General features: G+C 56.0%; 1 protein-coding gene across 2 annotated transcripts; it reads left to right on the forward strand.

Moving 5' to 3' along the window:
- Positions 1 to 8,553: 8,553 nt before the first annotated feature.
- Prmt2 (protein arginine methyltransferase 2) lies at positions 8,554 to 26,587 on the forward strand. 2 transcript variants are annotated; one of them, XM_026379854.2, is made up of 11 exons: positions 8,554 to 8,669; positions 10,649 to 10,748; positions 15,398 to 15,502; positions 16,472 to 16,654; positions 18,210 to 18,371; positions 19,048 to 19,212; positions 22,276 to 22,451; positions 23,379 to 23,508; positions 24,430 to 24,566; positions 25,385 to 25,556; positions 26,088 to 26,587. In XM_026379854.2, the coding sequence occupies exons 2-11, from the start codon at positions 10,710 to 10,712 to the stop codon at positions 26,118 to 26,120; spliced, it is 1,302 nt and encodes a 433-aa protein (XP_026235639.1). In that variant the 5' UTR covers positions 8,554 to 8,669; positions 10,649 to 10,709; the 3' UTR covers positions 26,121 to 26,587. The 2 variants fall into 2 exon arrangements, with proteins under 2 accessions (XP_026235639.1, XP_026235638.1); XM_026379853.2 differs by having other exon boundaries at positions 10,652 to 10,748.
- Positions 26,588 to 27,532: the final 945 nt, after the last annotated feature.

Consider the following 27,532-nt stretch of genomic DNA (forward strand, 5'->3'; position numbering starts at 1 on the left):
AGAATCTGCCAGGAGACCAGGCAGACTCAGGGGCTCCTTTGGAACAACTGGCTCTTGCCAGGTGGGCTTTTGTCCCCTCCTCAGGTGATGCCCCTGTAACCTAATCCCGTCCTGTGAGGTCCCACCTCCTAAAGGTCCCTCCACCTCCCAGCACCTCCACCCTGAGGCTGAGCTTCTACACATGACCTCTGGGACGTGTACAGCTTGTGGAAACCCTGCAGTAGTGCGGAGGGCACCTGGCCCTGTGACCAGGCCTGGGTGCCGGGGAGCCTGCACCCTGACCGTGCATCTCCATGTGTTTCCCAGTCTCTCCCAGGGCAGTGCAGCTGCAGGGCTGAAGCCAAGTGCTCTCTGCCCACACGGAGGGCAGGGGCTGCTGAAATCAGGTTGGCCTGGCTCTGGCAGCAGGCCTGGGGTGGAGGGCCAGCTGGTGGGCCGTGTCACGGTGGCTCCTTTACTCCTGTCTGTGTTGGAGCGTGAGGGGGTCTTCCTCCCACGTTGTCCTCTGGAGCTAAACCTAGGGATGCCAGGTCCTTGCATAGGTCCCCAGAGTCCTCATTTCTCAGGCTTCTCCACCCTGGGCCTCCTTCAAGTGGCCAGTGCTGATGGACCTGCCCAGTGCCCACGCCTGTCCCAGGGCCTCCGCTCAGGTGAGTCCCGTGTCCCCATCCTGCCCCTCCAGCATCGGGATGACATTCCTTGCTTCCTGGTGGGTCTGGGAAGAGTGTGGGTCTTCAGGACGCAGGACTTGATCATGTGGCTGGAGGGCGACACCCCTCCTGAAGTGCTGGGCCTGGAGCTAGACGTGGACGGCTGGTGTTTGCAGAGCTGCCATCTGCGAGCGGAAGGTGTGCCATTGCCCAGACCATTAGCAAGCCAGGGACACAGTGCCAGACAGGAGCCATGGTGTCCCTGGGGCCGAGACCAAAGGTATGGCTGGACTGACAGGGGCTTTGCTGTCTCCGTGGCGGGTGGTCACAGCACTGTGAGAGCTGACCTGGGTTTCCTTCTGGCACTTTGGAGGTTCTTGGGAGTGGGTGATGGAGGCCCAACCCCACTGTCTGGGCAGCCACACCCTTGATGCCAGAGGCACGTGAGGAGTGATGTCATTCGGCACTGTCATGGAGAGACCTGGAGCCTCTGCTGCCATCTCTCCAGTCCTGGGGCTTCCTTCTCCCTCAGGGACCCCAGTCCTCAGCTGCCGGCCTCTGCTTATTCAGGCAGCTGGTCCTACGCTGGCCGTGCTGCTTGGGGTGGGAGGGGGTTAGGAGGAAAGGCCTGGGGCAGCAACATTGTTCCCTCACACAAAGCACAGTGCCACCCACCACCAAGCTGCTCACGAGGTTGGTGACAGTGGCCATGTCCACGGAGAGAAAGGAGGCTGGGTTCTGGGGATGTGGGAGGGAGACAAAAGCTGCCATGTGGTGAGGGTAGGGTTGATTGATGCCAGGGGGCCACTGCTACTCTGCCCCAGAGGCCCAGGTGGCTCCTGGGGTCTCAGATCCCACTCAGCTCCTCCTGCTGCAGACAGAGCTCAGCCAGCCATCTGGGTCAGCCTCAGTAAGAGCTGAGTCTCAGGGTGGTTGGAGGAGCAAAGGGACATGTGCATGTAACTCGCAGGTGTGCACCACAAGACGTGACACACAGACACACAGGTGTGCACCACAAGACATGCATGCACATGTACCCAGGCACGCACCACAAGATGTGACACACATACACAGGCTTGTACCACAAGACATGACACATGTACACAGGCGTGCACCACAAGATGTGACACACACACGTGTGTGTGTAACATAAGACATGCACACACATGTACACAGGCGTGCACCACATGGCGTGTGAAAGGCCAAGGTTCGTCTTCGGAGATCAAAATGCACACACACAGACAGCAGTGACAAAGATGAAGCACTTTACTGCCAGCTGGTGCTAGTTTATATAGAAAGTGAGAGTCAGTTATCTTAAACCAGGAAGCTCCCGGGGCCAATCATAGTAAAGGTCAGGTCATCACCTACGGTGCACGCACGTCCGCCCTGCCAAAGATTCATGGGGGGCACGAACTGTCCACGAGTTCGGAAGATGGGAGGGCCAATTAGAAGGTTTTCAAAACAACTTGTTACCCGCCCACTGGCAACTTGCCCACCGCCATGTTGCATTAGGGGCTCCTTATCTGAAAGGCCCAGGGAGTTCTAGCCGCCCACTGGCAATTCACCGCCATGTTTGAAAGGCCCGGGGAGTTCTCAGGGAGACTCCCAACAGTGTGCACACACAAACACAGGTGTGCACCACACAGCATGCACACATATGCACAGGCCTGCACCACGTCCTGTGCACAAGCACACTTGCACCTAGCTGACGTGTGGAATCACTAGGATCATTATTATTACAAAGGTTACGATTCTGATTTTTCTTTCAGAAGAACCTGCACAGTCAGGCAGGAGGCAAAGGAAGGCAGGAACAGAAGGACAGGCATCTTTCTGAGCCAAAGGCATTGGGGTCCAGAAGTGCAGGCCGAACCCCTTGGCTCACTTAGGTGCCTGGAGCCCAGGGGGCCCCCAATTTGGCAAATGGTGACAGAACACAGAACGTCCGTGTGTCAGGGATATCACATTTTGTTTTTGTTCCATCACCTCAAATCCCTCGCTTCCACTTCTTTCTAAAGCCAGTGTCCCTTCCAGAAGAGCCAGTCTCCACAGCGCCTGGAGCAGAAAGCAGGGCTGTTGGCTCCGAGTCCCTGGCAACGAGGGACCCAGCTCCAAACCCTGTGCTTGTGCTTTTGACTTTCTCTGTGAGGACTAGAGGTGGGAGCACACACAGAGCCACCTCAGGACCCCACTGGCCAGGTGAGAGGAACCCCCAAGGGACCTGCAGGTGGCCTCTCAGACTCTGTGACATGGACCATGCTTTATGTGACTTTAAAGATTTTTGGAAACCTGTGGTAGAATCATGTCAGGTTTGAAGCAGAAAATGCACAGGGTGGTTCCTCTCCTCAGTGGGACCCTTCTGCACAGGCCTCTGTGTCTCCATCCCTTCCCCAAGGCCACACAGGGACTGCGGCTGACTCACCAGCTAGTGCCATCTATGCACCTGCATCACAGACCTACCTGGAGAGCTGAGTCCTCTCCAACAGAAGGCCCAGTGTCAGGGAGGGGTCACGTGTGTTAGAGCAGATGAGGGGCATCTGGCCCTGTGACCAGGCCTCGGTCCTGGGGAGCCTGCACCCTGACCGGGCATCAAACCTGGAGACCTGGTCCTCGAGCTCACCGCCACACACGGTGAAGTCATCGGGAACACATGCTGCCTGGAGGTGGAGCGTTCCCCTGGGTGTAGAGCACCTACTGGTTAGAACTGGAAGGTACTCAGATAAGATCATAGCAAGAACTGGGGGATTAAAATCTAAAGTAACCTCCATAATAAATCGAACAAGTTGGTAAAAACCTTGTAACCTGCATTAAGTTTATCTTTTAAAATATATCATCTGTTGTTACGCTTCTAAATGTGTCTGTATACCAACTTAACCAGCACATGTTCTGAACATGCTGGGATGGTTTTTTAGAACCTTTAGCAGGATTCTTGCAATGTGACCCAGAATCCAGCCCCATGGGAGCTCAGCTCAGTGCCTCCTGGCTGTAGACCCCCTGCTCCCGCTGGGGCCTGGGACAAGGGCAGTGTTTTGGTGATCACAGCTTTAGAGCAAATCTCAGGTGCCCAGGATGCCACAGCTTGCACCCCTGTGTGGAATCCGCTCTGAGGCAGGGCCTCCTGCTCACCCAATGCCTGTGGGCTGGCTCTGCCCCAGCCTGAGCTGGCCAGAGGGTGGCCTGCAGCCACACGGCGAACCTACCCTGGAGTAGGGCCTTAGGTGACTCTTGCAGGGACAGAATTTGCAACCTGTGACAACGCTCTACCTGCAGGCAACTCAGGTGTCCCATGTGGCTTCACTGGGCAGAGGGCCCTTGCCCCCTCCTTTGTGGCAGCAGTCCCAACCACTCCAGGTGCTCAGTGGCCCCAGGAGCTGCTTAGGGGGACAGAGTTGTAGGTCCTTGAGGCAGAGGGTCCCTGATAGTGGCTGGATATGCACAGTCTTGGGCTCAGCACCATTTGTGGGGACATGGCTTGGGTCAGAGATCCAGAGTGTCCCCAAAGCTACAAAGCACTTATATGACAAGTTACCCAGAAAGGGTCGTGGTGGGGTGGATCCCAACCAGGAGAAGCAGCTCAGCAGGTATTCTGAGGCTCAGCCAGTCTGGGAAATGGGCATTTGTCTAAGTATGGGGAAAGTGGCTCAGTGTCTCCATTACTTTGTGGTGTGTTACAGCCGAGATCTGAGTCTGGGCAGCCTTTGGTCAAGTCCACGCTCGAAGCATGCAGAAATGCCTGCTCTTCAGAGAAGCGGGAGAGGGTTTTCTACGACATTTTGGCAATAGTTCTCTTTGTAAATCCAATGTATTTTTTAATAAGTCATTTAGGAAAGATAGAAGTGATTTAAGGAACACGGGTGCCATGGTTTGTCATGTTTTGGAAACTTACCCCAACCAGCAGTGCTGAGCCGTGGACCTAAGGACACAGCTCTGCCTGTGCAGTAAGGAGCGCAGGTGCAGCTGGAGGGTCAGTGGCAGTGGGCATGGGCGTGGGTGTGGGTGTGTTCATCTCTGGTTCCTTCTCCTGCATGTCAGTGCAGCAGTGACGCCATCTCACCTGCCTCCAGAACCACAAGCCAAATCAACCTCCACTGCTTCTAAATCACCCAGATTGTGTTCTGATAGAGCAGCCAGAAGTGCACTAGGACAGTGCACCTACATTTAATTCCTCAGTTATTTTTCTAAGAGCTAGTAGGAAGAGTTCTGCATGCATATTTGAATCACTGACTTTCTTCAGATTAAAAAGTCAACTGTAAACCCTGCACTTAAGAAGTTTTATGCTTCTACCCATGAAGGCCAAAGGCAATTGAAGGACTTTGAGAAGCAGCCAGAACTCCATCACCAATGACTTCACATCCTCTGCGCCTCCCATGCAGGGGAGACCTTCCTCACATGACAGGAGAATCCAGTTGCTGCTATGGAAAGTACTGCAAATGTACAGCTGAAGAAACACACTTTCTTTGAGCCCAGGAGTTCTCCAGGTAAGGATTTGGGCCAGTGTTTTTCTCCGCTGAGGTCGCTTGTGGTATTCAGTTGGCGCTGGAGTTGGTCTGGGGACCATATGGCTGGACTCCCCTGTCTGGCCCTTGGTGGGGAAGGCAGGTCCTCTGCAGGAGGACTTCTCCCCTGTCTGGCCCTTGGTGGGGAGGACAGGTCCTCTGCAGGAGGACTTCTCCCCTGTCTGGCCCTTGGTTGGGAGGACAGGTCCTCTGCAGGAGGACTTCTCCCCTGTCTGGCCCTTGGTGGGGAGGACAGGTCCTCTGCAGGAGGACTTCTTTCAGGGGAGCTGCCTCAGCGGTCATGCTGGCCCACCCATCATCTCCTGGTTACAGACAGGCCGTGAGGCCAACTGCAATGGAAAGGACAGGACTAGAAGCCACCTCTTGCTGAAGCGGTGCAACACACTGGGTGGGAGACCTGTTGTGAAAATACAGTCTACTCTGTGGCCACACTCCACACACTTGCCCAAGACCCTGGGGCCTCGCCCCTTCAGCATCCCACTCCAGGACCCGTCAGGATCCTGCATGATGAAGCACTTTGCGTAGTTCCTCTGGATTAGCGGCTCAGGGACATTTCCTTCTCAGCCCAAAGAGTTGGGACCTAGAGAGGCCAGGGCCCTGACTCCCACTAGTGGGACAGGGACCAGGTGCCACAGTAGACAGGCCCACCTGAAGGGGTACCGTGAAAGACAGGAAGTGTGCACTGTCCACAACAATCCTGAGATCCAGCCCAACGCAGGGACACACTGTTCCCGATGGCCCCCATGGCTGCAATTCTGGCTTTGGGCCTTGACCCGGCCCACTTTGAGTCAGAGGCTTCTATTGCATTACTTTGGGCTTGTTTAATCCACATTAGTGTTGACTCTGATGGTATCATTCTCCTGATAAGTTGCAGCTTTCCATGAATGTTATGGATGTTCACCCAATTGGCAAATCCAATCGGGGGTGAGTACCAGGGATTGAACTCAGACACACTCAATCACTGAGCCACATCTCCAGTCCTATTTTGTATTTTCTTTAGAGACAGAGTCTCACTGAGTTGCTTAGCACCTCACTTTTCCTGAGGCTGGTTTGAACTCCAAATCCTCCTGCCTCAGCCTCCCGAGCTGTTGGGATTACAAGTGTGCACCACCGCGCCTGGCTCTGATTATCTTTTAAACAGGCTCTTTCCTATTTTGGGCTCCTTTTGAGAGAGTGTTGTGAAGCAATGCTCTAAAGATTCTTGGAAGGGCTAATTAATGAGGGCCTGAGAAGACCTTCACAGAGGCCTTTGCTCACTTAAAGGAGCAATTCAAATCTGAACACAGGAGTTTTACAGCCCCAGCCTATTTTACAGACAGGTCTTCCTGACAGTGTCCTGGATTCCATCTTTGTCGTGAGCCCTTTTCTTTGAGAATCTTCTGCTGGGAGAACCTGGTGGTGCAGGATTCAAGAGTATTAGAATGGAAACCCAGGCCTCAAATCCTAAACTTAAATCATACCCAATGACTTTTGCCACTTCTCTAGGTTAAAGCACACCCTCTGGCCACCCTAGACTCGAGGGGCCTGCCCTTGCTGTAGGTAACTGGAGTGGGATGGCTTTTGCAATCTCCCAAGTTTGGCCCATTGGCCACAAAATATTTACATTGCTCAACCTTGTTCGCCTTCTGGTAGGACCCCCTGAGTCTCGCCCGTACCTGGTTTAAACCAGGCCTGGCAGCAGCTGAGGCTCCTTGGTAGCATCTCTTCTTGTTCCAGAGGTTTGGGAGCTAATATAACACACTGTGCCCCTCCACACCCCCTGGAGAGACACCAGGAAAGCACAAGCAGTGCTGCCACTCAAAATGGGGAGGAAGACGTGCAAGGAAGTCGAAGATTCAAAATCTGTGGGGCAAACACTCTTGAATTCCTCAGCCTCAGTGCAAGAAAACTCTGGTGTGAGCCCAGCTCCACTCCAAAGGGCTCTGGATCCATTGTTGTTTGCTGCCCCCAGGAACCCATCTTGCCAGAGACCACCTTCCATCCCAAGAGAGGCCTCTGCCTTTGCAGCAGGCAGATTTCACAGCATTCTTGCCCGCAGGAGGGTGCAGGGTCACAAGAGTCCCCTGTTCAATTTCAGCTGTCTCAGTGTAGTAGCAGCAGGGGAGTGCTCTTGCCAGTATGCATTTCTTAATGATGTTCCTGAGCATTGCCCCATTGTAGAAAGAGACCACTGTCTGTGGATGGGCCATGATCTTCAAGTAGGACAGAAGAGACTGGACAGCTGAGGAATTTTTCAGGAAGTAGGTTTATTGACTGCAGGGTTCAGAGGTGGCTCTCACCTAAGAATTCATCCTCTGAACATGAGTACAGAAATTCTTTGAATTGGTGGGGGCTAGGAGGTTCATATGACAAGCGCGTTCCCTTCCATCCTCTAGAGGGGTTTTATGAGTTTTTCCTGCAAACCTGGCATTTATAAATAAAGAGGAAGCTACAAAACACAGTGCCTTCTGCAGATTGTTGCTGATAGCTGATGTCCTATGCAAAAAGCTCTCTGATAAGAAGAGCAACTTATATACCACAAATATGGTGAGGGTTTCTGCTTAATTATGGTAAGGGTCTTCTGGGTAGGGGTCTCTGGCCTGCTTCAGTCTGTGTGTGGATAAGCGACAACTTGTGCCCATGTTCCTGTTGATTGACACACAAATATTATCTGATATAACTAAAATTCCCATGAACATCCTCAGACAAGGCTGCTTTGGATGTACGTTTTCATTTCTCTTGGGATTTTTTTTCTGGGCCATTATGCCCCCACAATCATCCGTTGAAGCCAAGGTGAACTGAGGTCTTAAGGAGGTAAACGAGGTTCAATGAGGTCATGAGAAGGACTAGCCAACAGCACTGAGACTGAGAAAACGTCTGTTTAGGTCCCCCAGTCCGTGGCACGTGGTTTCTGCAGTCCCAGAAGACTGGTTGTTGGAGGAATAGGGTTTCCTAAGGTCCTAGACTGAGGTGGTTTCCTGCTGGTGGCTGGTTGTCAACCTCAAGAGTACCTAGGGGTCCTTGCCACCGGGTTGCTCCCCTCGAGGCTACTGGTTTTTATCAAAGCCGACAAGAGACTCACTAACATGGACCCTGGGGCCTCTCCCCATCCCCAGCAGGAACCCCAGGCCGCTCTCTATCCCGACCCCCCACCAGGACTGCCTATCCTTATCCCCAGCAGGACGCCACCCCGACCTCCCGGTGAGCCGACCTCCAGCGTAACGCGTGGGGCCAAGCTGCCAAGCACGTCGGCTCGGAGCCTCGGGCCCTGGGCGGGGCCTCCTGCTCCACGGCTTCTGTGTACTGCGCCTGCGCGCGCCCTGGGCAGCCGTTCCGCTTCCGGGACTGCGGAAACACCTACGGACTGCGCCTGCGCGGGAGGCTGGGACCCGGGCGGGTCCGGCTTTGGGGACGGCGCGCGCGCACTGCGTCTGCGCGAGTCGAGGGCGGCGGCCCAGGCTTCTGGTAGGGATCGTCTGCCCCTCTGCGGTGTAGGCGCAGAACTCAGCGGAGAAACGCGGCCGAGGTAGGTTTTCAGATGGGCAGCTCAGGCACCTGGATCGCAGGCACGGCAGGACCTAGTAGGTGAGCGATCCTCGTCATGCGAGTACGTCGCTGGTGGACCGAGGCCGCCGCCCGCTTCCGGAACCCCGCGGTCTGCACCGTGCGCTGGCGGCTGACCGCTAGCTGGGGCCCGCCCCGCCCCCATTCAGCCACACCCCTTTCTACGTGCCCCACCTCCCGGGCCAGCGCCCCCAGACCACGCCCGCCCGGTGTCCCGCCTTTATGGTCCACGCCCATCTCCTAGCGCCACTTTCCTTTCCAGTGGCTTGGCCTTTCTTCCCATCCCCAATCCTTCGAGGGCCATGCCCCTCCAACGCCACACCCTCAGGGCCACACCCTTCTCAGTGCCACGCCCTCTGGACATACCCACCCCAGTGCTATCGCACCTGGCCAAAGTCTTCTCAATCTTCCCCACATCCCTATAGGGACACACCCACCCTAATGCCTGGCCCAGAAGACTCATCTTTCCCACCACTACGTCCTCCAGGGCCATGCCTACCCAGCACCAGGCCCTCCAGAGCCACACCCTTTCAGTACCACGCCCTCCAGGGCCACGCCCTTCCCAGCACCACACCCTCCAAGGCATGCCCACCCAGCCCCAGGCCCTCCAGGGCCACGCCCTTCCCAGCACCACACCCTCCAAGGCATGCCCACCCAGCCCCAGGCCCTCCAGGGCCACGCCCTTCCCAGTACCACACCCTCCAAGGCATGCCCACCCAACACCAGGCCCTCCAGGGCCACGCCCTTCCCAGTACCACACCCTCCAAGGCATGCCCACCCAGCCCCAGGCCCTCTAGGGCCACGCCCTTCCCAGTACCACACCCTCCAAGGCATGCCCACCCAACACCAGGCCCTCCAGGGCCACGCCCTTCCCAGTACCACACCCTCCAAGGCATGCCCACCCAGCCCCAGGCCCTCCAGGGCCACGCCCTTCCCAGTACCACACCCTCCAAGGCATGACCACCCAACACCAGGCCCTCCAGGGCCACGCCCTTCCCAGTACCACACCCTCCAAGGCATGCCCACCCAGCCCCAGGCCCTCTAGGGCCACGCCCTTCCCAGTACCACACCCTCCAAGGCATGCCCACCCAGCCCCAGGCCCTCTAGGGCCACGCCCTTCCCAGTACCACACCCTTCCCAGCACCACACCCTCCGAGGCATGCCCACCCAGCACCAGGCCCTCTAGGGCCACGCCCTTCACAGTACCACACCCCCCACCCAGCCCCAGGCCCTCTAGGGCCACGCCCTTCCCAGTACCACACCCCCCAAGGCATGCCCGCCCAGCCCCAGGCCCTCCAGGGCCACGCCCTTCCCAGTACCACACCCCCCAAGGCATGCCTGCCCAGCCCCAGGCGCTCCAGGGCCACGCCCTTCCCAGCGCCACACCTTCCAAGGCATGCCCGCCCAGCCCCAGGCCCTCCAGGGCCACCTCTCTGAGGGCATGTCATCCAGGCCACGCCTATTCTGGGCGCTCCGCCCTCCTCCACCTGGCCCAAGTGTTTCTTCTCCTCAACCCTCCTTCCTGGCAACCGCAGCCTCCCAACTTGGCCCAGGTTTTCCTCTGGAAACATGTAAATTAATGAGTGTTTGTAATTACAAATCTTACAAAAATAAGTTTAGAAGTGAAGCTGCCTTTTAAACAAGGCAGTTCTTGGGGCGTGGGCCATGCTGGCAGGTGCAGGGACCCCCGGGAAGCCAGTGGCCTCGGTCAGTTCTACTCATCAGGGAGCGCAGGTACTGACAGGTTCCCAAAAGGTAGTCCCTGGCAGCCCTGTGAGAACTCGCGCCCTGGAGTGTCCCGTGTCCTGCTTTAGCCGTCTCTGAGGGGTTGTGATGGATCCTTTTCTGTGCCAGCTTCACCTAGGCATTCGTACTTTCTCTTTGGAGTACCTTGTTGTGGGCCATGCCGCTAACAGGCTCTTGTGTTTCTTTATTTAAAAGTAGGAGTGCAGGGACTATGAAGTGAGGAAGCAGCAGTTATGCGGCTGAGCCTAGGAGAGCTATGGCAACCCCAGGCGACTGCCCCAGGCGTGAATCGGAGGTAACTTCTGTTCTGATTGGTGGGAGTGTGTTTGTGACCAGTGTGCACACTGTTGAGGACCCGACCAGGCTCTGTGTGAGAGCCCACCTTGTCCCTTGTAGGTCCAGGCAGGAAATGCAGGGCTGGTAAGCCCACAGACCCTCTTCTAGGGAGACTCTCAGGATGCCCCAAGATCACAGTCACCCAGGTCCCTGGCCGGTGCCCCAGATGCCTCTGGGCTGCTCGTGCAGTGCCAGGCGTAGGCCCTGGCTCCATGCACTGGAGAGGACTCCTGTTGGCCTGGGGTTTATGTAGATATTATTCAAGTTAGTGGTGAGAAATGTCACCTTAAATGTTAAGGAATGTTGACTATGTTCAAGTAACCAAGTGGATACTCTAATAAACAGTGCTTTAAAAAATTAACATTTCCATGTTTGATGTCAATGTAGCATTTTTCTTTTATTCTAATGATCTGCCTTTTCCCTCATTGTTCTACTTTCATTGGGCTTCTATATAGAGAGATTTCATGTAGAATTGGCATATTTGATTAATCTTATTTCTTTTAACTAATCATCAAACGTTTTAATTCCATGGACATCCTATTTTTCTTTTGGGGAATTTTAATATTGGGACATTGAGAGAATGATACTTCAACAAGAACACATTTATGTAGAATTGAAAGTTTAATGTTTTGTTACATTAATATTTGCCTCAGAACTCACACACATAAAGTAACAACCCCAGAGTTAAAAGTCCCTTTCCCAGACCAGTCTGTGTCTGCTTCCTCTTTCTCGGAGGTGAATTATGACTTGATGTCGTGCTGTGCACCACTTCTTACCGTATGCCTTGCAGACATTCGAACAGTGCATGATATTTGTGTGTGCTTTATAAAGTTTAAGTGAGAGGTGTCCATTCTGTGTCCCTGTCGTTGGGGTGGCACCACTGTGGTGGACTCGTCCCGTGGGTGGTGTGCAGCTGGCCCAGTCCTGCTGCCTGTGCCTCACCTGAAGCGTCATGTGCACAGGTGTCTGTGGGGTGGAGGCTGTGTACCTGTGGTGTCTGCTGCCCTCCTATCGAGCTTCCAGTTTTCTTCCCATCACAGTGATGTGGGGAGTTCCTGGCTCTGCCCTGTGCTCCCTGCCAGGCAGCTGTGGTCGCTGGGGATTAGTCTAGGCTTTCCAGGGCCCATAGCATCAGCCTCTTTGAAAACAAAGCCAGTTAGCTCTTCTTTGTGTCCACTATTCTATCGGTCGCTGAAGGAGATGTGTTGAAGGAGGGCGCCACCATGTCTGAAAACGTGTCTGTTTCTCCTATTGGTTGTGCCACTCTGTCCCTATACTGGATCCCTGTTGTTGGATATGTGGCTTTAGGATAGATTAGGTGGCCTTTGATTTTTCTGATGAAATCTCTTTTCACTGTTGCTGAATACCTGGGCCCCATGATGCTTTTCCCTCTGTTGGTGTGGCTGGATGGCATTCCTGCAAGGGTGGCCTGTGGGGTGTGCACGTGCCTCTGCAGACCTGACTCCTCAGTGGTCTTAGGTCCTCAGAGTACAGTGTTTCCCTGGCACAGCTGTTCAGGTCTTTTTTTCCCGGTAGACAGTTTCCGCCCTTTAACTGGAGCCTTGTCTCCTTTGACATTTAATGTAATGACTGATGGGATCCAGCCTAACATCTTTCTGTTTGTTTCTTAGTTATCACGTTCCTTCTTGGTACATTTTTGCAGTCCTGCTCCCTCTTGGACCAGGACTTTGACAGTTCCTGCTCTTTCCCTTAGTGGCCCATCACCTGTACCTTTCCTGTTGTTTAATGGCTTCCCAGGAACCGGTGACATGGAATCCTGTAACTGTTCTCATCTTTCCCACTTCGCAGGAGAGAATCTCAGTCCCATTCCCACCCGCACATTTCTGTCCTGTTGTAGAGACCTGTGTCACTTCTGCCTGTCCTCAGCCCTGGCACAGATGCCTGCTGCCTGGTGCAGCTGAGCCTTTCCTGTAGTGTGAGGAGGGGTCTCTTAATTCCCCAGAGGTGCTTCTTGGAGGCCTTCATTTTGTACTCCTCCGTGCCCAGGGAAGCTCACTCCCTTGTTTCTGTGGTTAGTAGTGTGGGCTTGTTGTGTTGGATTATGTCGGTGTTGGTTTGAATGAGCATGTGTTTTGCTTTCTTTCTTTTCCTTTTTTTTTTTTTTTTTTTTGGTACCAGGGATCCACAACCCTTTTTTTATTTTGAGACAGGGTCTCGCTGAGTTGCTGAGCCTAGCTTTGAACTCATGATCTTCCTGCCTCAACTTCTGAGCCGCTGGTATTACAGGCGTGTGCCACCGTGCCTGGCTTGCTTTCTTTTCTTTCTTTTTTTTTTCTTTTCTTTCTTTTTTTTTTTTTTTAAGAATACGTCTGCTTGAAATGGAATTTTAGGTTAGCATTTTTTCCTGTGGTGCTGTGAAGATGTTACCCCATGGTTGTCTGGCTCCCTGGACTCTCTCCACTGTCTGCATTTAGGACTCTGAGTTGGTTCTGACTGGGGTTAGCTGAACTTGTATTTTAGAAAATCCCTTGTTGTCCCCAGGTGTCTCTGCTGCCTCTTCTCTCCCTGGGGACTTGGCATGGACATATGTCTTGTGCTCTGCTCTTCTTCCTTTTTGTGTTTCAGTGTGGATAGTTTCTACTAACCTGACTCCAAGTTTACTGCAGAGAGACAAAATAACTTGAAAAATAATATATTTGGGAAAACATTTACTCAAGATTGCAGATAAGATTTACATCATTACAAAGAATTCTTCCAGTCTGATAAACAGGACAGTAGCCAGAAAAAATAACGGGCAAAATAAATAAGAGGCCTTTTTCAGAAAAACTAGATGCGAGTCCCCAACAGGATACCTGAGGTCCCACTGCCCGCCTGTCTCTAGCAGTGCAGGGTGCTGCCACCCCGGGCGTTTAGGAGGAGCACACGCTTTGGGAGCCAGGGAGGAAGCCTATGCCTGGAGCGTGGTCCTTTGAGCCCCCTTCTGCCCTGTCGGAGTCCGGGCTGCAGGGTTGGTGACTGTGGTAATAAGGATACAAAGTATGTAGCGGGTGACTGAAAAGTCAAGCAGGACGGTATTCTGTGGAATATTGTGCAGCCATTAAAATGCTAGAATTTTCCACACACACCCAAATATTCTTTACAAGAGAAGTGCTGTCAAGAGCCTGTGCGTGAGCACAGCACAGGGCTGCGACTGCAGCCTGGAAGGGTGAGGACAGTGTGCACCACTGGGGTGTGCTGGGGAGGTGGTGAGGGGGGAGCAGGGCCGAATGGGGCCCCCCAGAAGGTGGTGGCACCGAGAGGAACCAGAGGCTGCAAGTGGGCAGTGGGCAGAAGGAGAGGAGGCTGGGTGCCTGGAAGTCATGCTGGACCGTGCTGCCAGGGCCAGTGGAAGGAGCACGGTCCTTCAGCTGTGTGGGGGCCAGTCCTGCGATCCTGCAACCTGGGAAGCTGAGGCGCAGGACGCAAGTCCCAGGCTGGCCTGGGCGCCCAGGCGAGTCTCAAAGTAAAAGCAGAAAGGGCTGGGGGTGCAGCTCAGTGAGTGTCCCTGGGATCCCCAGGATTGAAAAACCATGTCTTACCCATGAAATTGAGATCTGGGTGGTCAGTATCTGTGGTTGAGAAAGATGTAGGAAAACAGGTAGCTCACACTCACCTGGGTAGACCCACTCCCTGAGCAGTGGGAGGGGAGGCATTTGGTGGTGAGTTACAAGTCATGCGTGTGCGGTCTTGCCCAGAGGAGGTGACCAGCCACGTGCAAAATGGTTTGTTCAAGAAAGTTCACCTTGATAATTCAGAATAGAAAAAGCTGAAAACAGTCCAAATGTCCTAAAACTAGGAGACTGCTTATGTCAGGAGAGTTCGTAGACAGGAACACTACACAGGTGTGAAAAATGAGAACCATTCAGAATCGGGAAGTGAGAAGCAGGTCATGGTGCCAGCATCTGGTCTGTGGGTGTGCTGACATGCATTTTCCCAAGCTCAGAGGATAAGTGCACTGTGTTAACCCAGGTCTCTGGTACAAGAATTAGGCTCCTGGGCATTTTAATTTTCTTCTATGTTTTGCACATTTCCTAAGTGAGCTGAACTCTTGATGCCTTAGAGAGGAGTGTACACTGGCAGCGCTGCTCCCTGGGCCAGGACCTGAGGCTTGAGGCCCCATAGTGTGTCTTCCAGGCACGTTGACTTGGAAGTGGCACAGCGGCAGAGGCAGGGGCCCCCCAGGTCTTAGCTGCTGTCTCCCAGCTGGGCCACGGGGCTCTGCTGATGCAGACGGTTTATGTTGGCTTGCTAGCACCTTCTGTGGGCCCCCAGCCCCGTCCTCAGGTCCAGACGCCCCCGGAGCCAACACCCACAGGCACGGTTTCTTCCCGAGTTGGGCATCACTTTCAGGAGCATTGTTGCCAAGCCAAGGGTCAGCGCCTCCTTTCTCGCTTCTTCCTTGACATACTCTTCAGGATGCACAGCATCTGTTAGATTAAAGGTGGAGCTACGCTGGCGGCCCTCATTCTGCCAGTAGATGACCCAAATAATTTGCATAATATCATACTTATAATGTGAGTCTTTGAAAACATGGCGGTCACCTAGTCGAGAAAGAAGGAGAGGAAGGAGCAGGGTGCACTGTTTGCTTGTGTCTCCTTGCCTGTGCAGGAGGAAGAAGCCCTGGAATGTGGGCAGGCGCAGCTCCTGCAGGAGGGCCCGCAGCCAGAGGAGTTCGTGGCTATTGCCGACTATGCTGCCACCGATGCCACCCAGGTAGCCACCGCGTGTGTAGTGTTCAGAGGCAAAGCTAGGCATAATTCTGTAAAGTCGTGCCAGGTGTTCAGAGCCCCACGAGGTCTTGAACAACCTCATAAGTAGGCCCAGCAGGACAGGGCGCGGCCCAATGGAAAGAGCCACTGCAGTTCCGCTTGAAACCCTCCACAGAGCCACCTGGTTAAATGACAGAAGGTTTGGTCGGGTGGGAGAGTCTGTGTGAATGCAGTTCCCTTTCCCATCAGGAGTCTCTGAGGGTGAGCCTCCAGTAGCCAGCTGTAGGGTGACTCTGTGCGTGAAGGGGCTCTGGAGAAATAACTGTGCTGAAGCATTTGGAAATGCGGGGTGCTCTACCACTGGGCTGCGACCCCAGCTCTTTTCTCAGTGAGCTGCCGAGGCTGTCCTGGAACCTGCATCCTCCTGCCTCAGCCTCCCCAGCTGCTGGGATCACAGGAGAAAGCTATTTTATTAACACCATCAACACACTTATAAATGCATAGAGAAAAAATGTAATAATAAAATTACTAAATTTATTGTATGAAATTAATATATAAATGTGATGAAATTTCGGTTAGAATCACAATGGGGCATGGCTTTTTTTATCAGATAAATAATTTTTTATTTTTTGGGAAGGTCCTAGGGTTTGAACCCAAGGATGCTATATTGCTGAGCTACCAAGGATGCTATTTTTTGAGACAGGGTCTCGCTGAGTTGCCCAGGCTGTCCTAGAACTTGCATCCTCCTGCCTCAGCCTCCCCGTTGCTGCGGTCACAGGATGGGCCACCCTTGCTTCCTTTTGAAAAGTACCAGTTAGCGGTGTCCTTCAGCGCCACAGAGGTCTCCTGACCTGCTGCGACCCCTGCAGACCCTCTGCACTTGGGTGTGCTCAGCAGGAAGGTTTGTCCCCAGTCACTGTGGACACTTGTGTTCTCTGCTGGATTTTAACTTGTCTGTTTTGGGTCTTTGCAGCTCAGTTTTTTCAGAGGAGAAAAAATTCTTATCCTGAGACAAACCACGGCCGACTGGTGGTGGGGCCAGCGCGCGGGCTGCTGCGGGTACATCCCTGCAAACCACGTGGGCAGGCAGGTGGCGGAGTACGACCCCGAGGACACGTGGCAGGACGAGGAGTACTTCGGCAGCTATGGGACCTTGGTAGGCGGCTCCCAGCCTGCAGCCGGCCTCTGCCCCTGTGGCGAGGCAGCCAGGCCCAGGCCTCCCCAGCACACTGAGCGATTTCACAGGACGACACACAGCACCGTCTGGTCTTTTGGTTTAAACACTGTGACAAACGTGGAAACCATTCTTAGTTCAGAGGCCCTACAGGAACGGGGTGGCTGTGTGCACTCGCGGTGGAGCCCCGGTGACGGCTGCTCGGGGTCCCTGCAGATCCCAGGCCGCAGGCGTGGGCCCTGGACCCAGGAGGCTTATTGTAGGGCGCTTCAAGGGTCCGTTTGTGGAGCTTTTGTGGGTCCCCTTTTCTGCAGTTCACAGCCCCTCCCCACCTCTCTTCTGGTTTGGGCGCCTCCCTGGGAGCCTGCGCTTGCTTCCTGCCCCTGGCGCCCAGTGGTTCTGCTGACAGTGCTCAGTCGGGAGCAGTGACAGCTCTTTGGTGCCCCGTCCCCTCCCTGTTGTGTAAGGCTCCCAGAGCACAGTCGGACTTGTTCCTGGACTGTCCGTGAACATGCCGGAAGGTGGGGGTGCCCCAGCGAGGGCTCGTGGCTCCTCCACCGGCGCTGTGTCCAAGTGCGGGTGTTGCAATCTCGGATCCCTCCTGTGACTTGCCTGTTTCTGGCATTTCTACCGGGATTGCCCAGTGTATCTGAAGCTCTGTTTTTAGGTACAAAAAATAATTGAAAAATATTGTGATTTTGATGAACCCATCTGGGTTATGCACTGGCCCTTCTCACTCCTGGCGACAGTTCTGCTCTGTGGTCTGTGCAGCCCCTCAGCTCTCCGGTTGTGCTGGCCCAGCTTTTTTTTCTGTGCTTTGCTCTAATCCCCTGTCTTTGCAGAATGGGGTCGTTCTAGGCAGCATAATGGGGCTTTGGCCTTCTGTCCACACTACTGAGCCCCTTCACCTGCCCCTTGGCCTTCATTCTGTGGCAGTGTCTTTGTGAACAGTGGTGAGGGTCCTGCAGGCCCTGTCCAGGCCTCCTGTTTGTGCTAGCAGGTCAAGGTGGTTGTCCTCATCTACTACCTGGCGGCTGCTTCTGTTCTGATCTGCAGCCCAGGGTACTGGGTGGCTGCAGCCTTACTGGCAGCGGGCTCTGCAGGATGCCCTCAGGGCATGACCAGGGCTGGTGGGGTTGTCATCTCCCCCAGAGCTATAGTTTTGGCCTTTCCCAAGCAATGAAGGAGCAAACTTAAATGTGAAGAGGATGTGGGAGCCCTGCTGCGTCCCCTGGCACCCCCTGTGGTGCATCCACTCCTCTCTGGATGGACCTGGCAGGGACTCAGCCGTGGGAGAGGGGCCATGGCCAGCAGCTCCTCCATCCTGGCTGGTCTACACCTTTGCTGGCTGGGCTCCTGGGGAGTGCACGGAGTTGGAAGGATCCCAGAAACTACCTCTTGGCATGTCTTGTCTGACTTTTAAGCCTACCTGTTGCTCCTATTTCCAGGAGTGGGTTGGGTTGCAGCCCTGACCCTCCTCAGACCAGACCTCGGTGCTGCACCAGGCCCTCGCACTGAGTCTCAGTGTCTTCTCTAGAAACTTCACTTGGAGATGTTGGCAGACCAGCCGCGGACAACCAAGTACCACAGCGTTATCCTGCAGAACAAGGAGTCCCTGAAGGACAAGGTCATCCTGGACGTTGGCTGTGGCACCGGGATCATCAGCCTCTTCTGTGCACACCACGCTCGGCCCAAGGCAGTGAGCATGCTAGCTGGCCAGGCAGCCAGCACGGACTTGGCTTTCAGGATGGCCAGGGGTCCATCCTGAGAGGCTGGTGTGGGGAGGAAGGGAGCTGTTCAGCTGTCACAGACAGCTTGGAGTGCAGTGGACAAGATGGAAGTGACCAGCCCCTCGTGAGGCCAGAGGTGTTTTCTCGTGTTATTCTAGTTAAATATGCACGGGAGTTGGTTCGGCTGTGTCCGGGCCCCAGCACAGAGCTCCTGTGGAACCAGGCCCTCCCTGCACTTTGCCTCCTTGTGTGTGGGAGGGACGGCCCCTGGCAGGAGGGTGGGTGCTAGTTGACCGGGTTGCAGTGCAGTGGCCTCCTGTGCCCCGGATGCCAGGCCAACAGGCGGCAGTTGCATCAGACCCTCCTCCAATCTGACTGTCCCTCAGGCTGCCCATGAACCCACTGTCCTCTCTGCCTGTTGGGGACTATGCTTGCTGCACTGTGGTCCCTGACCCAGCAACTGCAGGTTCTCTCTGCCTGTGTCCTGGGTAGGCATGCTGTGCATGAGGCGCAGGAGGGGTGGGAGTGATCCGCACCTTCTTCTGCCACCCAGGGCACTGCCCTCTGCTGCTGCTCCTGGGGCTGGTTCTGTCTCTGGGCCACCCAGCATATGGGCACAGGTGCTGATGGTATCTTTGCCTGCAGGTGTATGCCGTGGAGGCCAGCGAGATGGCACAGCACACAGGCCAGCTGGTCCTGCAGAACGGCTTTGCCGACACCATCACTGTGTTCCAGCAGAAGGTGGAGGATGTGGTGCTGCCCGAGAAGGTGGACGTGTTGGTGTCCGAGTGGATGGGCACCTGCCTGCTGGTAAGGGCCGGACGTGTGTCAGGCTGGGGCCATCACAGGGATTTTGATTTCCCCGCGGTGAGGCATCTTGTGTGCACACCAGCTCAGGATTGTGACTTGTTGACTGATGATGGGAGATTTGGGTTGATCAGGTGTGCCTTGCTCATGGTGGCTCACTGCACTCTTGGCCTGTGGAGGTCCAGTGCCTGACCGAGGTGGTCTCCCTAGTTATAGCCACCCATCTCCTGTCTCCTCTCACTTGAGGCCAGACCTGGCAGCCAGTCAGTGTCTGTGAGACTGCAGGCGCCTGTGGGTGGAAGGGGGCCGTTTCTGGCCACTGGTCAGTGTACGTGCCCACTCCTTTGTTACCATGCTGCCAGCTCAGAGGAGAGGGACAGGCTGGTGGAACAGGCCTATCATGCCCAACCCTCCTTCTGGTCTTGGCACCAGGGGACTCAGGCGTTGTGGTGAGATGTCACTCGGCAGTTTAGTCTGCATCAAAATCTGAAACAACTGCACCAGGTAAAGGGGGTGACATGTGATGGACATGTCCCCGAGGGCCTTGTGGGTGGTGGATATGTGTGTTGCCTGGAGAGACAAGAGCAAGGACGCTGGGCTTTGGCCCTGCAGAGGTCACATTGTGAATGCTGTGGATTTGGAAGGTGATGCACAGCAGAGAGGGGCTATGCCAACCCAGGCGTGCAGTCACCTTTGCTGAGAGTGCTGGTGCTGCCCAGAGGAGGTGCCCTATGCACTGCTGGCTATGGGTGGACAGACGACAGGGACTGGATAGGTGGACACTTGGCCCTGTGCTGCTGAGAGAGGAAGCCCAGTTGCCAGAGTCCTTGGCTCTGAGGCTAGGAGGATGTGGGTTCAGGGGCGGGAGGAGCTGCCACCTGCCACAGGCATCAGGGAGGTGACGCCAGGCCCAGCTTGGGTGCTCCGATCTAGAAGGCTTGGTGCAGCCTCCAGGGCTCAAGGAGCCTGGTGTGTTGGGAGCCTGGTGTGTGGCTATAGGTGGGGTCCAGTGCAGCGATCAGGGCCCGGGGGTAGCTAGGTCCAGCAGAGTGGTAGGGACCAGAGGTAGATGCATCCAGTGTAGTGGCTGAGGCCTGGGCGTAGCTGGATCCAGTGCAGCCGCTGGGGCCTGGGGTTAGCTGGGTCCAGCAGAGCGGTAGGGGTCTGGGTTAGCTGGGTTCAGCAGAGTGGTAGAGGTCTGGGTTAGCTGGGTCCAGCAGAGTGGTAGGGACCAGAGGTAGATGCATCCAGTGCAGTGGCTGAGGCCTGGGCGTAGCTGGATCCAGTGCAGCCGCTGGGGCCTGGGGTTAGCTGGGTCCAGCAGAGTGGTAGGGGCCTGGGGTAGCTGGGTCCAGCAGAGTGGTAGGGGTCTGGGTTAGCTGGGTCCAGCAGAGTGGTAGGGGCCTGGGGTAGCTGGGTCCAGCAGAGTGGTAGGGATCTGGGGTAGCTGGGTCCAGCAGAGTGGTAGGGGTCTGGGGTTAGCTGGGTCCAGCAGAGTGGTAGGGGTCTGGGGTAGCTGAGTCCAGTGCAGCAGCTGGGGCCTGGGGTTAGCTGGGTCCAGCAGAGCGGTAGGGGCCTAGGTGTAGCTGGGTCCAGTGCAGTGGCTGGGCCTGGGGGTAGCTGGATCCAGTAGAGCAGTAAGGGCCTGGGGGTAGCTGGATCCAGCAGAGCAGTAAGGGCCTGGGGGTAGCTGGATCCAGCAGAGCAGTAGGGGCTGGGGGTAACTGGGTCCAGGGCAGCGGCTGAGGCCTTTGGGTAGCTGGGTCCAGCAGAACAGTAGGGGCCTGGGGATAGTTGGGTCCAGGGCAGCAGCTGAGGCCTAGGTGTAGCTGGGTCCAAGCAGTGGCTGAGGCCTGGGGTTAGCTGGGTCCAGCAGAACAGTAGGGAACTGGGGGCAGCTGGGTCCAGTGCAGTGGTTGGGGCCTGGGGTTAGATGGATCCAGCAGAGCAGTAAGGGCCTGGGGTTAGATGGATCCAGCAGAGCAGAAAGGGCCTGGGGTTGGCTGGATCCAGCAGAGCAGTAAGGGCCTGGGGTTAGCTGGATCCAGCAGAGCAGTAAGGGACTTGGAGTAGCTGGGTCCAGCAGAGTAGTAAGGGCCTGGGTTTAGCTGGGTCCAGCAGAGCAGTAAGGGCCTGGGGTTAGCTGGATCCAGCAGAGCAGTAAGGGACTTGGAGTAGCTGGGTCCAGCAGAGCAGTAAGGGCCTTGGGGTAGCTGGGTCCAGCAGAGTAGTAAGGGCCTGGGGTTAGCTGGATCCAGCAGAGCAGTAAGGGACTTGGAGTAGCTGGATCCAGCAGAGCAGTAAGGGACTTGGAGTAGCTGGATCTAGCAGAGCAGTAAGGGCCTGGGGTTAGCTGGATCCAGCAGAGCAGTAAGGGCCTGGGGGTAGCTGGGTCCAGCAGAGTAGCAGGGGCCTGGGGGTAGCTGGGTCCAGCAGAGCAGTAAGGGACTTGGAGTAGCTGGATCCAGTACAGTGGCAGGTTCCCCAGCAGAGTGGTAGGGGCCTGGAGATAGCTGGGTTCAGTGTAGTGGTTGGGTCTAGGATCTAGGGTCTAGGGTTATAGTCAGAGTCTAGGGTTAGCTGGGTCCAGCACAGCAGTCAGGGCCTGGGGGTAGGTCGAGGTCTGGGGCTATGCTGGGGTCTAGGGCTAGGTCGGTGTCTGTGGGATCTTGGGGTTATTGGAGGTCTGGGGGTTCTTTTGTGGGGAAGTGGGGGTCCAGAGGTAGTTTGAGGCCTGGGGTTTTCTTGAGGTCTAGGGGTAGGTCAGTTTCTATGGGGCAGTTGGTGTCTGGGGCTGGCATGGTGGCTGTGAGGGGCTCTGCCCATGGCTGAGGGATGGTGGGGCAGGGTCCCTTGGGGCAGCTTGTGGCTGCTGGTGGCAGCCTGGGGCCTGGAGGTTTGCTGCTGGAGTGGCCTGCACACAGCCTGTGACCCCCGAGGTGCAGGTGTGCAGGGCACCCTCCGTTTTCCTGCGGGTTTGCTGGCCTGGCCCTCGTGGTCTTGAGGCTAAAACTGGAACTCCCAGATGGGCTTCGGCTTTCTGACCCCACCCTGACCTTCGGGCAGTTTGAGTTCATGATCGAGTCCATCCTGTATGCCCGGGATGCCTGGCTGAAGGAGGACGGGGTCATCTGGCCGACCACGGCGGCGCTGCACCTGGTGCCCTGCAGTGCTGACAGGGACTACCACAGCAAGGTGCTCTTCTGGGACAACGCCTACGAGTTCAACCTCAGTGCGCTCAAGTAGGTGTGAGGCCACCGCAGCTGGCCCCGCCTGGAGGGAAGGGCCGGGCAGAGGGGGAGGCGGGAGGCTCCCGGGGGTCCTGCCATCCTGGGGGCACAGTGCTTCTTCTCTTGGAGCACTACCCTGTACCCGGGGACCTGTCTGAGGCTCCTCACCATCTCCTGCCTGCCCTGGCCCCGCCTGCCTTGCTCCCAGTCAGCTCCATGGGACACTCCCTGCTTCTGAGCAGGTATGGGGAGAGCCCCACCCTGGACAGGACATGCAAAGGCCAGCTGAAGTCACCACTTGCCTAAGAACTTTCTGTATGGTTTTTAAAGATAAAAAATTGAATGCCTTCAATCTAAGGTCTCCCGTTCCATGGGAAGTCACGTGGGTGCTGCTATGTGGGCCTCCACCTCCTCTAGGAGTGTTGTGCAGGCTGGAGCAGCTGCCCGGGGTGCGGGGCCCTGGCCCAGGTCTGCCTCTGGCTGAGCGCTCAGTGGCAGCACAAGTACTGCTCCTGAGATCCGGCTGCGTTGGCTGCTCCAGTTCTGCTGTGGGTCCCCCTGTCAGGAGCAGCTGGCAGCAGGAGTGTCTTTGCAGGGTGGTAGGAGATAAAATAGAACCAAGGGTAAAGAACACCCAGCAGCCCGGATCCCCGGGTCACCTGGTGAACGCTGGCATCCGTGTGCTTAGTCTCCTGCACCTGGCACTAGAGGGAACCCAGTACTGACTGGCTCAGATAAGACCGGGCAAGGCTGTCAGACCCAGGGCGGGCCCCCCAGGCCAGGCTCCCAAGGCGAGCCCTTGGGTGTGGGGGGGCTGCCCGAGGCTGAGTTGGTGGCAGGTGGTGAGCAGGTGGGTGCTGCAGGGGACACTCAGCTCTGCTGCAGGTGTTAAAAAGCCTAGGTCTCTGGTGACCTGGAGCCTGAACTGACCTTCTCCAGATCTTTAGCAATCAAGGAGTTTTTTTCAAAGCCCAAGTATAATCACATCTTGAAGCCAGAAGATTGTCTGTCTGAACCGTGCACCATATTGCAGCTGGACATGAGAACCGTGCAAGTCTCTGACCTGGAGGTGAGTAACAGGTGGAACTGATTCCTCTGGCCTAGGCATCCGCCCTGTTGCCTTCACAGACCCAGCCAGTGCAGGGGCATGTGCGGCTGATTGTCATACAAAGACCTGGGTTTATACACATATGCTGTTGCTTTTTTCCTTTTTTATGGTCTGTTTTGATTTTGTCTTTTTTTTTTCCCCCCTGAGGACTGAGAATTTAACCCAGGTGCTCAACACTGAGCCACATCCCCAACACTTTTGATTTTTTATTTTGAGACAGGGTCTCCCTAAGTTGCTTAGGCTGGCCTCAAATTTGAGATCCTCCTGCCTTAGCCTCCTAGTCAACATGCCTGGCTCATGTTCTAAAAATTTTCTTTATTGTTAAATCTCATTAGTGTCTCCAGTTATTTTTAGATTTGTGTTTAGAATTCTTGGCATTTTCAAAATTATGTTCTATTTCATTTATCATGGTACAATATTTGAACTGAATATTCTTCGAAAAGTTTTTAGCTACCATTTGGCTAAACTCCTGACATCTTTTCATGGTGACTGCATGGACTTAGCTGGGCCTGGCTGGTCCACAGATTGCCAGGGCCAGTCAGTGCTGCGCCTAACCTGGGGCAGTATCTGCAGGAGCAGACAGGGTAGTGGGACTCAAGCTGTCGAGGCCATCTGCAGTGGCACTGGGGTTAGGGATGGGGTTCGGCCTATGATTAGGCTCAGAATTAGGACTCAGGTTAAATTTATTAGGGCTTTGGCCAGGGCTAGGCACATGACTGAAGTTAGAGTTGGACTGAGGCACACTTTCTGGTTTGGTAATAGTATCAAGGTTATCCTTGGGGTTTTGGCTGTGGCTAGGCCTGTGTTAAGTTGGAGTTGGTGGTTGGTGACCCCCCTGCTAGGAAACCTACCACCCACCTGCTATCCTTTGTTTGGGTGCAGACCATGCGTGGTGAGTTGCGCTTTGAAATCCAGAAAGCTGGCACCCTGCACGGCTTCACCGCCTGGTTCAGTGTGCACTTCCAGAGCCTGCAGGAGGGCCAGCCCCAGCAGGTGCTCAGCACAGGCCCGCTGCACCCGTGAGTGCCCCGGGCCCCGGTCGGGGGGGGGGGGAGGGATGGGGCCAGAGAGAATTGGGTGGCGGGTGTGTCTGGTCTGTGGAGTTGGACAGGTCACGGGGAGTGGGACGTAGAACGGTGGGCGTAGGCAGTTCCCTGTGCCTGTGCGCTGGCCTTCCCTTCCTCCGGCCTCCTTCCTGCCTCCTCACTCTAGGAGCAGACTCGGGCTTCCCAGGAGAGTCCTTCAGAGCTGGGCAGGCTGCCCTGCCTCCCACTGCCATGGCTTTGTGTTGGGTGCAGACCTCCTAGAGCTCTTGTGGTCGGCTACTCCCTTGAGTCCTGTCCCCGAGGGCACTGTCATTGTCGGTTGCCAGAGAATGGACATAGGTGCCACGTGGCCAAGGCAGGGAAGAGAGGAGGAACGGTGGCCCAGTCCAGGCTCAGGCACAAGGGGCTGCAGATGCTTCCTATGCCCCTGGAGAAGTCCCTCCCGCAGTCTTGCTCACGCTCATTGCACCTCTTGGAAATGACCACTGTGACCTGGTGGGTCAGTGTGTAGACTGGGCATCAGAAGCCTGGGGCTGTGTGCTGACAGGCTGTCCTCTGGGCAGTCCCAGAGTCTGTAGCTCCCCACCCCATGGGCTGCCCAGTGACCTGCACGGCCTCCAGAACACACTCCCCAGCTGCCTCTGTTGGGGTTTGATCCCGTGCACCCTGCCTGATCTCTGATCTCGGCACTGGGCACATCTACTCCTACGCTGCCCTGGCCCATGAAGCTGGGTCACTGCAGGCCACACCAGGGCCAGCTGTCGGTTTGTGACTCATGCCCTGTCTTACAGCACCACACACTGGAAGCAGACCTTGTTCATGATGGACGACCCAGTCCCGGTCCACTCGGGAGACATGGTCACTGGGTCCATTGTACTGCAAAGAAATCCGGTGTGGAGGAGGCACATGTCCGTCACTCTAAGCTGGGCCGTGGCTTCCAGAGAAGACCCCACATCTCAGAGAGTAAGAGCCTGGTGCGAGGAGGCGTCCTGTGGCGGGGTCGGCAGCCCGCGTGGCCTGCCTGGTCCTGCGGCCCCTCCCTGAGCTCAGAGGAAGTGGGTGCTCTCCCTGGCGTCTTCTCCTGTGGGGCAGCAAGTGGAAGGTTCAGGGGGGCGGTCATCTCCCAGGCGAGGCAGCCAGGGCCGGGGTGCCAGCCTGCCCAATGCAGAGGAGCCCGGCAGGTGGCTGCGGGAGCTGTCCTGCTGCTCAGCACCCTGGTTTCTGGTGTGCCGCTGTGCGGGTGCCCCGGAGGTGCCGGGTATGGTCAGAGCTGCCATTCAGAGACCGGGTACAGAGGCTGCAGGAAGGCGGAGCTCTTTGGACTTAGGGTTAATGTGGGAGAGAAAGACGATGTCATGGTTTTTCTTGACTTTTCTGTCCCTGTTGGGTACGTTTTGGTCACTTTGTGTTCAGAGTGCAGATGCTCTTCGTTTATAGAAGCAGCCTCTTGGAGCCAGTCACAGAGGTGACGCACGGTTGGGTTTTCTTTCTCAGGTGGGGGAGAAGGTCTTTCCCATCTGGAGATGACGGTGGACGATCGGCAGTGGGGCCCCAGGAGGGGCCAGGACACACCTGCCCCAGTGCCGTGAAGTCCCCGCACATGGCTCTTCTAGACCCCTCCTGGCACTGCAGGTGACGCCAGGGCCCTTCACTGCAATCGCATGGGCTTGTCCCATAGCTACCCTCCCAGTACCCCCTAGAGTAGGTGTGTCTCCAGGTGTTTGCCCCGTGGTGCCCAGTGCCGCCCTGGGTGGCAGCTGCGCTCCCAGCTAGGTGTAGTTCCAGACTCCTCGGTCGCACGCATGCCAGCCCATGTACCCTGTGACCATGACATTCACCGTGGGTGTCAGGGGTACCTGCAGTCCCCACTGAGTCACTGCACTTGCAGATGGGGTGTGGCCCTCAGTGGGCCTGGGGATGGACTCTGCATGGGACCCAGTGTGTAGGTGTCTTCCAGTGAGTTCTGTGTGGACCTGCTCAATAAATATTTTTTAATGAACAATGTTGTGTGTCCTGTTTCCATTTTGGATGGCACTGTCACAGGCCTGGATGCAGGGCCCCCAGATAGGGAGGGCCTACTGTTCACCCTGATCCTCTGTGCTTTGCTTTGTGACCTTTACTCAGTACAAGGAAACTCCCTTGGCAGTAGCTGCGTGTCTGCAATGTGGTTTTGTATTGTTTTGATGTTTGGTGAAATCTTACTATTTGCTGAAAGTTCAGAGCTGCATCTCGGAGAGTGCACCGGTATCACCAGGAGACAGCACGGCAGTGGCCAGGGCCCGGCCCCTTCTTGGCCCAGAGTGGACACGGTGGGGTCTCACACTGCCCTGGCGTTGTCTCCCCCAGGTCTGCATGTCCAGGTCTGAGGCCAGTCTGGGAGTCGTAGGCACTATGACCCTCCTCCTGCGAGATTCTTGTGGACGTGCACCACCCTCCCTGCGGTGTGCTGGTGGCATATGGGCGTCCCAGCGCCAGCCCCTAGGGTTCGGCCCATGTGAGCGCCTGCCGCTTCCTCCGTGGCACCAGCTAGGGGGCAGTGTCTGCACGCGGCCCGCCCAGCCACTTCCCTCGGGGCGTCTGGTGCATGTGCAGCTTCAAGGCACCTTTCCCTGGTGTCTCTGTGCCCCATGGTCCCTGGCCACTGGGTCGCCCAGCTGCTGTTGGGAGCCGGGGAGCCTGTCACCACCATCATGCTCCTCTCCCACCATGCTGCCTGGCGCTTCCGACAGGCGGGTGGCACCTGGACCAGCCTGCGCTGTGTTCTGGGTGCGAGGGTACCTGTGAGCTGGGCTCGGTCCTGTCGCGAGCGCTGAGCCTCTGAACGATGCGCTGCTAGATCCTGAAGGGGATTTGGGTGTCTCCAGTATTTTTAGACCCAGCAGCGGACTTCTATGTGGCGAGCCACAATGAATGACCACACCTTCCAGTCCTGATGCCTC

Source organism: Urocitellus parryii, chromosome 2, assembly GCF_045843805.1.
Source record: "Urocitellus parryii isolate mUroPar1 chromosome 2, mUroPar1.hap1, whole genome shotgun sequence".
NCBI classification, from domain to species: Eukaryota; Metazoa; Chordata; class Mammalia; order Rodentia; family Sciuridae; genus Urocitellus; species Urocitellus parryii.